At 44.7% G+C, this 12685-nt stretch overlaps 1 protein-coding gene across 1 annotated transcript in view; it reads left to right on the top strand.

The window, feature by feature from the left end:
- The first annotated feature begins 904 nt into the window (after positions 1 to 904).
- Positions 905 to 12685, top strand: part of PGM2 (phosphoglucomutase 2) — a 103795-nt gene continuing 92014 nt past the window's right edge. Inside the window, exons 1-3 of the mRNA XM_078776724.1 lie at positions 905 to 1071; positions 2549 to 2716; positions 3348 to 3454. Coding sequence (XP_078632850.1) covers positions 1021 to 1071; positions 2549 to 2716; positions 3348 to 3454 — 326 coding nt within the window. The 5' untranslated portion in view covers positions 905 to 1020. The remainder of the gene's footprint in view (positions 1072 to 2548; positions 2717 to 3347; positions 3455 to 12685) is intronic.

The raw sequence follows: 12685 nt of genomic DNA on the forward strand, positions 1-12685 counted from the left end.
GCACACGCGATCGTTCGCTGCTCTCTGATTGGTTGAATCGTTTTTTGGACATAGCTCGGTAAGTAATTGTCCGATTAATATGAAACCTTGAAAAGGCACATCCTCGGGTCCCCAGCAATATACCTGGCAAGTTAAAAGTATATCGGACCCGTGGTTGTCGAGAAACAGCGGTCACAGACAAACAAACGTACAGACAGAGATTACTGGAATTATAGATAGACTAGGGCATGCCCGTACTATATATATGCCCGTACTATATATCTATCTAAAATTATATCCCCCCCCTCTATTTACATGAAATGGTTTGGTCCATTCGCAACGCCAAAGCGAACGGCGAACGGCTTGCGAGTACAGTGACAATCCCCCCCCTCTATTTACATGAAATGGTTTCGTCCATTCGCAACGACCACAGAACCCCCCCCCCCCCTCTATTTACATGGAATGGTTTGGTCCATTCGCAACGCCGGCACACGCGATCGTTCGCTGCTCTCTGATTGGTTGAATCGTTTTTTGGACATAGCTCGGTAAGTAATTGTCCGATTAATATGAAACCTTGAAAAGGCACATCCTCGGGTCCCCAGCAATATACCTGGCAAGTTAAAAGTATATCGGACCCGTGGTTGTCGAGAAACAGCGGTCACAGACAAACAAACGTACAGACAGAGATTACTGGAATTATAGATAGATATATATATAATTTTTCCGATGTTTCAAAATAAATTATTGCAGCTCTGCACTCGTTTCAGGCGGTGTATAAGTGAAGTCAAATGGTCAAGTTCCGAATTAAAAATGCAGATCTATTCCCGATATATAATGTTTGGGTTAATGAAATATTACCACATGCTCCCGTTTACGATGGTTCCTTCAATTAAAAGCCCGTCTGCGAGCTGAGCACTGAGCAGGAACAATTTGAAGGTGTAGTTGTAATAGATCGGTCTCGGTGCGCGTGTGTCTTCAGAGAGAGCGGAAGGCGGTACTGATTGCCAAACTAGGGAAGCTGCGAATTTGACCGGTTCGGCCATGGAAGACGATTTGAAATGTTTGCTGCGCCTTTGGATGCAATGGGATAAGGTATATATACACCTGTGCATGGTGTGTTTTCACACTACAGTATATTTATCCACACTGAGTTGTTGAACCTCTTGTTGTTGTTGTTGTTGTTGTGCGGTACTTGTACACTGCTCCCTTCACTTCCCACTCGCAGTACCTGGCCTGCGGTGCTGAACTCACGTTTCTGTTTTCAATGGTGCAAAAGCGACATTTGCTCAAATTCTATTGTGATTACTCGAAGAAACGGGGGTGTACTATATAAGTGTCTCTTAGTGTTACCACCAACACCACCAGGGGATGTAATATATAAGTGGCACTTGGTGTTACCACCACCACCACCACCACCACCATCACCACCATCACCACCATCATCAATGTACTTTTGACAGATCTGGCAAGTGTTGTGCTGGGTGGTTTACCATTGCCTTCCCAGCAGTCAAGGCAGGAATTTGTAATTTGTTCAGGGTGCCGGCGATAACTTGCCTACTCTTCGTGAAAGACACCGTGGGATCTTTGGCATCCACCAACGAATGCCAGCAGACCAAACACCCAGTTTAAGGTCCGTCTGATGAACAGAAATCCCATTGATGCCTGCAAAACACCAGGATGGCAGTTTATAGCTGAGTCAGGATTCGAACCTTGGCTAGACAGCTCAAAGGTGATCCTGTGCCGTGTGCATACATCTACACTAGTCTGCCAGCCCATTTTGGGCATTAATAAGCTTTAGTAATTGCCTTTCGTTTATCCCTGAAGCGTTGATTATATTTTATCTGTAAATACAACTCGTGCACCAGGTGGTTCGGTGATTCCAGGTGGTTAGCTGCAATTGGAATGTAATTGTAGGGAATGATGATTTCCTGCTCTTTATCGGCTTAGACGTTTCATCATAGCCCTGGTGGCCCACGGCTTTGGCTTGCTCTCGACCTTGCGATGCCGAGAAAGGATGGGTCCAGTGCTGTGATTCACTTGTGCAGGATTGCCTTGTAATGGCGCGGAGATCATAAGCTCTTGGTGGACTTGGATATGTAATAAGTTGATGTTGCAAGCTCTCTTTAAGGCTTATCGAGTTGATTCCCTTGCTCTTTTCACCGCCACCGTTTTTCTTCATTGTGACGAGGCTCCTATATTATATGTGAAGCAAAGACTTTGAGTCATAATTACGCTTCTTCTTTTCTTTTCCTTTTTACATTAATTGTAGGACAGATGGGACTCCATCCTGGGATCCCAGAATCATGAGCTCAGATTGGAATCTCAAACAGGCTAACCGAATCCCAAACATGCCTGTCCACTATCCCCTCCATTCTTGATCCACAACTTCTTCATAAAATGATTCACACTTTTTTGTGTGTGTGCAGGTAGTTTGAGCAGGCATTGGAATGCTGATGCGAGAGACAGGAAGACACAGAGACCTTTAAGCCCGTTCCATTATGGAACTATGACCATACTCATTTGCACACAAAAAATTTTTTTTAATGACTTGCTTCTATCATTTCCATAGAATGAGAAAACACTTCAGACAATTGCTGCACTGGAGCAATCCAGTAATCTGGAGGAGCTGCGGGACCGCTTGGGGTCTCGCATGGAGTTTGGCACTGCAGGTCTGCGTGCCCCCATGGGGGCTGGATTCTCACGCATCAATGATCTCACCATCATCCAAACCACACAGGTGTGTACAGTTGTACGCTTGCAATTACTAGAAGAGAACCACAGCAGAGGGGGAAGGTGGAAATATGGGAGATGAGTTTTCAAATTTGGTTTGTACACTAGTTATTAGGTCGTATAGCCTTTTGTGCCACGGGCCTAAAGACTGGTGAATTTTTGGGCTAAACTGTATTTAGATCATTTTAATAACTCATTTACGACCTCGAGTTCCTTTTTTCCACCCGAGAGAAACTTGGGGCATCCATCTCAGATACTCTGCCAAACAGATTCTTGTAACTGTCGCAATTGCGCACCGAAGTTTCCCTGTGCCACCTTCAATTATGGAAAGCCTGGTGCCTTCTCGTTACCGAAATTATCTTGACAATTGCTTCATGAGCTGCAAGTGTCCATGCACCACCAATGTTGAAATGCACTTTGTGGCTGAACAAGGTCTTATAATCAAAGCACTTGGATATTTGTGGTTGAGTTTGTTTGAAATTGCTATGATTATGCCTCCTGACTCTCGTGATGAAAATTTTCTATTGTCTTACGATGAAAACTCAACATATGGCATCAGGGAGATTGATTTATTTTGTGTTTGCAATGTATGTCTAGGTGTAATTATATCGAACTGAATTCTTGACTGCCGTCTACAGGGCTTCGCTAGATACTTGGAACAGCAATGTCCTGACTTGCGGCAGAAGGGTGTTGTTATTGGTTTTGATGCCCGTGCAGATCCAACAAGTGGGGGCAACAGCTTAAGGTGAGAATGACATTTTCCCCTAAGGCTAAAAATATTAGTGTCCACATTTTCATTTATCTTGACGTGCCTAGAACTTTGTCTGGTAAGAAATGAAATTTGAACCCAGTCCAGTATCCAATTCGAAATGAAGTTGGTATGGAATTTGAAGTGAACCTGCCCAGGACTCGTCCAGTCATTTCATGAAACTTGTCAGAGATAGAAATGCAGAAACCATTCTTAGTTGCTAGTGCTTGAGAATATGAGCTACCCCGACCCCACTTTTTATACAGAGAACTACTGTATGTATGTGTATATATATATATATATATATATATATATATATATATATATATATATATATATATATATATATATTGTTGCGGTTTTTAGAACCCTCACTTTGTAAATACTTGTAAATAATATTCCATCATTTAAAAGGTTAAAGGTCGCACCCATAGTTAGTTCATATGCAACACGTAGGACACCATAGGAACTTTAGTTATTTCCTTATTATGTGTCAGATAAGGCCGTGTTCCCAATAATTGAATCTGCGTTGCATTAATCAAATAAGATAGGCCCCATTCGCTTCCTTTCCTGTCTCTCTCTCCCAAATCTATTATGCGTCTCCGCTTGCCAGCAGCGTTCGCTGCATTGAGCTGAAGTTTGCTCAAACAAACGCCATTAACCACGCGGTCAAGCTCGAGGAAGAAGGGGGTGGAGCGCCGGGAACAAGGTGTGGCCCTGTCAACTTGCCGTCAAGGGCGGAGCCGGTGAGCCCTTGCCAACCAATCAGGGCTGAGGTGAGCTCGCTGGCGGGCGTGGTTTCGAAGTGCGCGCATTGATCTCAAAGTGCGTTATATAAGCGCAAGCGCGAAGCCCTTTTACGGACTGCGCAGGGGACCATCGATTGTAACGGACTTCTTTCGAGGACTGTGCGGAGGTCTGGCCAGCGAGCACATTCTGATAAGGACTGCGCCACGAACTGCTTATTGTGAGGAAAGGCGCTGATTGCACGGACTGCGCCGAGAGAGAGCTTTATAATACGAACATTGTTCGGGAGAGAGAGAGAGCGTTGGCACGAGCTACATATTACGTACGCCGCATCCCAGTCCCCCGATATATCTGTAAGGTCCGCTCGTGGTCAACGACACGCGGCGCGCTGCCGGCCTGCTTCCATCACCACCACGGCACGAGTCGGGACCGGGCGAGGAGCCTGACCATCTGCCTGGACCTTCCTCCCCTACCACTACAATTCCGTGTGAGTGTGTCTGTTTGTCCTGGGGTTATAAGTTAAGACGGTATAGATAGGATTGCCCTGTGTCCTTTTGTTTCTTCCTCCTGTATATTCCTTTCGTTTCCTCTTTGATTTGTTAATAAATGTACCTTGTTCTTTCTTGGTTTTCCTAATCCGATCGCCTCTGTCCTTTCTTTCAATTGAGTACCTGTGGCACGATTTGGAAACCACTCAGGATCGGGTTAGTCTTTGTTAATTGCTCGGGCCGCGGATTGCTAACCGCTCGGCAATTTCCATCTTATCCGTGGTTCGAGCGGGAGTTATTTCCCTGCTTTACGGTCGGGTTAGTAAGTAGGTATTTGGGAATTCATTGACCAATCACCCAAGCTAATTCTGACCGGAAGGAGCGTCATAGCTTCCAGGATTGGGGGACGGCCAGCTTAAAAGACAAGGGGATTAACCCCCCCTTGATAAGGGGAGCGCCGACCCCCGAATCCACAACAATATATATATACTAGCCGAAAGCACACGGCGTTGCCCGGGTTCTTTTTGAATGAATTTCCTACTATAATTCAGCTTTTACTCGCGGCCGTAGAAGATTGACTACTATAATTCAGCTCAGCTTTTAATTGCGAAATGTGGCCGGCCCGGCCGAGGTGGGCCTCGACCGGTCTCGCCACCTAGCCTAAAACCTTCCCGGAGCCCGTCCTGACATTTTTGGTTCTTTTTGAATGAATTTACGACCATAATTCAGCTTTTACTCGTGGCTGTAGAAGATTGACTACTATAATTCAGCTCAGCTTTTAATTGCGAAATGTGGCCGGCCCGGCCGAGGTGGGCCTCGAACCGTCTCGCCACCTAGCCTAAAACCTTCCCGGAGCCCGTCCCGACATTTCTTGTATTGGAGGTTTCCTCCTATCTTTCACCGTTCAGGAGATTAGCTTGTGCAGATAAACAAACAAAAACTTTATTTTATATATATATATATAATAATAATAAATAAATAATAAATAATAATATAGAAGAAGATATAGATAGAAGATAGATAGAAGATAGAAGATATATATATATATATATATATATAGAAGATATATATATATATATATAGAAGATATATATTAAAATATATATATATTGTTGCGGTTTTGAGTTTGTACAGTCAGTATAATAAAGGTTAAAATTTCCCCCTCATAGTTAGTCACACAAGCAACATGTAGCCTCGCGATAGTGTAGTTATTTCTTCGTATTTGTGAGCTTAGTCCTTTTCCTATGTTAGTTCTGCATTGAGTAGAGTCAGGAGAATAGGTCCTACTTCTACCGACTTTCCAGCCTCCCTAGCCTCATGCCCCTTTGCGCTGACTTTGGTTCATTTTGGGCAAATTAACACGAGGCAGGCCTAGGAGGGTCAGGGCGGAGCCGAATGAGGGGCGGCAGAGGCGCTGACCATAAGCACGAGCCGCCAATCAGGGCTCAGAGGTTGTGGCGGTAGCACTGCGTCACAGGGCATGGTAAGAAGGTTCGAGAGGGTTCGAGCAGGTTCGGGGGCGTATCTAGATAACCCATCGCGCAAAGCCCCCGAGAGGACTCGAGCGAGAGAAGGACTAATGAGAAGGACTCGCTGATGAACGGAGGACTCGCGCGCACTGACCAACCAGGAGGAATCGTTGACGAGCAGGAGTTGAGAGCGTCAAAGAACTTTGAGAGATACGCGGGTGAAGAAAGACGTGCATAAACCGGAATACGCGCTATTATAAAGTGACGCTCGGTTGAGTTGGAGGCCGAGCCGTGTACAGTGCATTAAGTCGCACGAGTGATAGCGGCTGTGTAATCGCCAGCCGTGCTGAGAGACGCACTTTCCCTTCTACCTCATCGGCTGCCTTTATTCGGGAGACGCGCTACGAGGTTCCTTCCACCGCCTGCTGCCATCTTTGCGGGACGTGCTGGGACCGTGGAGAGCTGGACGGGGCCATTCCTGGACGACCACGTCGACGCGTCTGGCTGGAACATCAACCCATCTGCAATTTCCTGTGTGAGTGTGACGGGCCCGAGTCTGGGAAGTAAGATAAGACTGTTTAAGTGCTGCTCTGTGTCTCTGCATCCCGATCATTGTACATACGTATGGGAATCATAATTAAACCTGTGTTCTTCCTTTTCCATTCGATCGTTCCTGTGATTTCCTCATTGGCTAAGCGTGGTACGAATAGAACCGCTCAAATCGGGTTCCACTACCTAACCTGCACGGACCACGTGGTACTCAATCCGCTCGGCGTACCCAAACCACACGTGGCTCGTGTGAGGCTTGCTTCCGTGGCGGCGCAGGGATTTAGGTACGAGCGAGACTTAGTCCCGAAACTCTACCTCGCATTTGCCCGGAAGGGGTGTTTCAAGTCTCGGTTCCGCCAAGCCCAGAAAGAACAAGGGGATTAATCCCCCCTTGGTAAAGGGAAGAAGGGCGGCAGAGAACTGTAACAATATATATTATTTTTTTTTAGTTATTCGTCCCCTCCCCCAACCCCCCCCCCTCCCCCTCCTACCTCCAGTGATTCTTCACCATTTAAATGGGATCAAAACCGATGTATCGCATGATATCTCAAATTATGAAAGAATTATGATAAATGAGCTGGGTCGGTGCCAAGAACAAGCCAATTCGATTTCAGTTAATGTCTGAAAGCAAATCCGGCCTATCAGTGGGATACAAAATGTTAAGACGTATCATACATCAAAATGTGTCGGTGGGGTACAGCCTAGTGCAGGTATTCACTCAACCAAATGCCGTTCTAGTGCTGTCTGCCTTGCAATGATAAATTAAAGCATGTTAATTGATAATAATTATATGAACCACCTTTAGAGGCCATTTTTTGCCGCAGAGCAGGGGTTGGCCTTTTTCGGGCACCGCGGTCACCTTTTTGAAGCGATGTTTTATGGCCGGATGCCCTTCCTGCCACCAACCCAGTTAGTCGCCTCTTGTGACACACAGGGAATTACCAGTGAACTGGTACTCAATTTGCCGACCTCAGAGGGATGACAGGCTGAGTCAACCCCACTGGCGTTAATTCAGCGATCGACCGGGATTCAAACCCAGGATCCTAGAATCCCAAGCCGGCACCCTAACCGCTAAGCCAACACCAGGCTGATTGATTAATTATTATATACTAGCGGTAACCCGTGAAAATCACGGGCATAAATAGTGTTTATGTTCATACAAACTAACTTGCCCTTCCTCTTCCTTTCTGCTTCCTTTCAAAATAATTGTGTCAGTTGGCACCAACATTCATTCTGGCGGATCTCCTGAATATCGCTTTGTATTCAACTGCAGTTTTTTTTTTTTGGTATACAGAGTCGAGGCTCGTGAAAGAGCTAACATTTATCAAACAAACAAATCAAACAAACAAGCAAACAAAGTATATAAAAAGGGGAGCGGTCGACAAGATGGGGAGAGAAGGGGAGGAAGCACACAAACACAAGATTTGAGAGCAGGGACATCGGGAGATGTTTTTGGAGGGAGAGGGCCTGGGGGGAGGCAGGATAGGTATAAAACGAAAGGACACCAAGGACTTCCAGGAAAGAAGTCAAAAGTCACCTCAAAAAAGTGGATTTGGGGTGAAATTAGTGGGGGTAGAAAAGATCAAGGTTTTGGAATGGGGAAGATAAGAGATGGTGGTGAACAGCCGTTTTAAAGACCTGGAGGGTGGAGTGGGATTGAAGAGAGTGAGGGAGTTTGTTCCAGAGGCAGGAGAAAAGAGGAATGAAGGAGTGAAGGTGAGCAGAGAGTCTTGATTTTGGCAGTCTAACCATAAGAGGGTTGCAGGCAGATCTTGTGCGACCTGCAGGAATATTTGGGGGACAGAGCCCAGAGAGAGCTGGGGGAGCAAGGCCGGAGTATTGTCTCTTATAGTGTGGTTACTGATAAGTATCCCCTTTACATTTCTGATCGCATTTATATTTGTATTAAAAGGCGTAGCATGCCTCTCGAGTCGCTGCGCGTCCGGCACATGTCGGGATGTCTTCTTCTTCTCCTCGGTATCAAGTGCAGCGCCTCACTGTGCGTAAAACAAAATGGCGCGGATTATTCAAAACTTTCCACTGATTTTCAGCTTTTATTCCACACTTATAGACATTTGGAGACATATGTATGCGTTTATGGAAGGGTTAGTCATAACTACATAGTATCACACATAACTTAGGGTGACAGGAGCAATAGCTGGAGAGAAGTTCCGATTACAAACTTCAGAAATAAGCGTTTTAATGATATAGATGAACTGATATTTATTTTTAAGTGTGTAGTAGGCATGGTGGTTGGCAGGATGGCTGAGAGGTATGCACACTCACCTCTAGGCTGTGTAGCCTTGGGTTGAATCCTCACCTAGATACACACTGTCATCCCAGGTGTTTCACAGGCAGGGTGATTCATCAGTGTGTGTGCTTGGGTTGCGGCAAGGGATGCAGCCTATTGGCCATGGAAAAACTCTTCTTCCTTTGACTCGGATTCAGCTTTCATATCTGCCAGAAATCATTGCAAACATGTTATTTGTGAGGCTAAACATTCCTTTATCCAAAATAAATGTGACAACCTCTCATCTTCTTCCACCAAGATCTTTCTGGTGCTTAGCTAAAAGCATCTCCAACAACTTCTGTCGTTCTATCTTTCCCTCATTTTTCCGTTGTGATAATACTATTGCTGTCTCTCCGACTGATAAAGCAACTCATTTTGTTTCCCTTTTCTCTGCCAATTCCACATTGGAGACTCCAACATACCATCGCCCTGTGATTCACAACAATCCTACGTCCCTCTCTATAATCTTTTCATGCAATCAAGAAAATACTCCTCTCTCTTGACACAAGCAAGGTGTATGGACAAGATGGCATTCCTCCTCGTGTCTTGAAGGAGTGTGCCTCAGAACTTGCTCCCGTGCTTGCTCGTTTGTTTCGTTTTTGTTTAAAAACCCAAACTTTTCCTCTTTCCTGGAAACGTACCTTACTACAGCCTATTTTAAATAAGGGTGATCCTTCAAACCCTTCCAACCACCGTCCTATTGCTCTGACTTCTCCTATTTCCAAAGTCTTTGAATGTCTTCTCAATAACCATTTCCTCAATCTTCTTCAATCTCACAGTCTTCTATCTGACCATCAATATAACTTTCTCAATGCAAGATCTACCGGTGATATCCTTTCTTGCATTATGAACGTCTGGGCCTCTTCTCTGAGAGACTTTGGGGAATCCTTTGTTGTGGGCCTTCATATCTCAAAAGCCTTTGACAGAGTTTGGCATCAGGATCCAAGCCTCTCTCTTTTGGCTTTCCTGCTTCACTCTGCTCTTTCATATCGAGCTTTCTCTCCAACCGCTCTATCTGCATAGTTGTTGATGGTTCAACATCTCCCTCCTTCCTTATCAACAGCGGTGTCCTTCACGGTTCTGTCCTGTCTCCAACACTCTTCCTGACTTCTTTTTATCAATGACCTTCTTTCTTCTACAAATAACCAAATGCACTCGTATGCTGATGACTCGACATTGCATTCCTTCATGTTTTTCCCATCTGCCCCATCTTCCCTCACTCGATCTACATCTCGTTTGATCACAACCACCACTTTAATTTTGGATTTGGACAAGATTTCCAAGTGGGACAAATATAATCAGGTTACGTTTAATGCTTCCAAAACTCAATTTCTTCCCATCTCTCTCTGAAATGCATCAACTCTCCAATATCATTTGAAAGCTTCACATTTACACCATGTGCTACAATAAACCTACTAGGTATTACCCTAACATCAAGTTTATCCTGGAATCCACACATTACACAAATAGCTAAGTCTGCCTCAAAGAAACTCAAGAGTCTTGTTCTTATTTCGAAGATTATTCTCCTCTCAACAGTTCCTTCAACTATATAAAGGTTTGATTCAGCCTTGTATAGAGTACTGCTCTCACATCTGGGGAGGTTCTAGCTCCACATACTTACTCGACAGAATTGAATCCAAAGTAATCCGACTAATCAACTCTACCAATCTGACTAAAACTCGACCCACTCGAACTACGCTGCAAAGTTGACTCTTTCTCTTTTCTACAGATGTTACTTCGGTTTCTGCTCACAAGGACTTGCTGCCTGTGTACCTCTGCCATTAGCGAAACCACGAAATACACGACAAGCCATGACATCTCATGATTATTGTGTGGCCTTTGGCAACTCAAGGGTGGGACGTTATAATGTTTCTTCCCCTCCACTGCCAAACTATAGAACTCTTTACCTTCCCACGTATTTCCAAACACTTATGACCTTCCCCTTTTCAAAAAGCAGATGTTTTACTTTCTCACAAACTCTTCGACTATTCTCTTTCTTCACTTTTCTATCGATGCAGATATTTTATTTAAGGCCTGGCCTCGATGAGGACTATATAGTCCGAAGCCTTCAACATAAAAAAGTAAAAAAGAAAAAGATAACTTTATCATGGCGTTTTTCCAAAGCTGCTTCTAATAACAAAAGTAACAACAACATTAAATATAATAGCATTATATTAGTTATTACAAAACAATATTAATACTAATAATATCCCCCTCCCCAAGGGGTCTTTCCTCCTTGAAAAAACGCCGTTTCTAACATGTATAAACAGCTTATTGTGCCGTTTTCTTGGGAGCACCTGTACCAGAAGTAAAAATAATATAAACCACAAACACCTATGATTACCTTTTGAAACAGCTGTTTAACATGAAACTGAAAAGGAGGAAACCCGGGGTGTGTTCAGTTACTAAGCAGCTAGCTAGTGCTTGCTAAGCCAGCCGTTCCTTATCAACAGTTTTGAATGGAGTGCTTGCTCGAATGCTTAAACCACTTTGTGAGCGCTCTACAAAAAACTTGGTAAATGAACAGACCCCTGATGTTCTTGAGGCCCAATCCTAGAACTACTGTAATCTATATACCCCAGAGAGGAATTGCCCTTCCTGCCGCTGCCATACTGAACGGGTGTACTAATTCTTTAAAATCTGCAAACGTGCAAAACCCCTGCACCACCCCCTCAAAATGCACATTGGCAGGTCCATAGATAAAATAGAAGAGGTGAACTGAAATTTAAGCATTTGAGAAAAACCAACTTTTTCATTTTTTATTATTATTATTTTATTTATTATATTTTATTAGTTAAAAAAAAAATTGTATACAAGATCGAGGCTCGTGTAAGAGCTAATATTGATCACAAAAAGACAAACTGACACATAAAACATATGATAAAGGGAGTGGGAGACAAGATGGGGAGAGAGAGAGAAGCACACAAGTACAACATTTGAGAGCAGGGACATCGGGAGATCTGTGGGAGGGAGAGTATGCATGGGAAAGGCGGGGGGGGGGGGGTTGGGAGAGGTAAAAAAAACACATGGAGACTGCTAGGACTTCCAGGAAAGAAGTCGGTATTTCAAAAAAGTGGATCTGGGGTGAATTAACCGGGGTAGAAAAGATCAAGGTTTTGGATGGGGGAAGATAAGAGATGGTGGTGGACAGGTGTTTTAAAGACCTGGAGGGAGGAGTGGGATTGAAGAGAGTGAGGGAGTTTGTTCCAGAGGTGGGAGAAAAGAGGAATGAAGGAGTGAAGGTCAATATAGAGTCTTGGCCTTGGCAGTTCAACCATAGGAGGGTTGCAGGCAGATCTTGTGCGACCTGTAGGAATATTTGGGGGACAGAGCCCAGAGAGAGCTGGGGGAGCAAGGCCAGAGAGGAGTCGGTAGAAGACAAAGACCACCAACCTGCCTGTGGTGAGCGAGTGAAAGGCGCTCGGAGTTAGCTTCATTCCGGGAGATTCCAATGATTCTGAAAGCTTTGGTTTCAACTGCGTGAAGCCGAGCTAGGTGTGAGGCAGGAGCACCAGCCCAGAGGGGAGAACAGTATTCCATTGAGCTGCGGATTTAAGCCTTGTATGTGGTGAGGAGCTCAGGTGTGCCAAGGAAGGACTTCGCACGATGGATGATGCCCAGTCGGCAACTGGCTTTGGAGGCCAGCTTGGCAATGTGGTTTTCCGAGGAAATATCATGGCAGGTA

Source organism: Myxine glutinosa, chromosome 4, assembly GCF_964187855.1.
Source record: "Myxine glutinosa chromosome 4, kmMyxGlut1.1, whole genome shotgun sequence".
NCBI lineage: Eukaryota > Metazoa > Chordata > Myxini > Myxiniformes > Myxinidae > Myxine > Myxine glutinosa.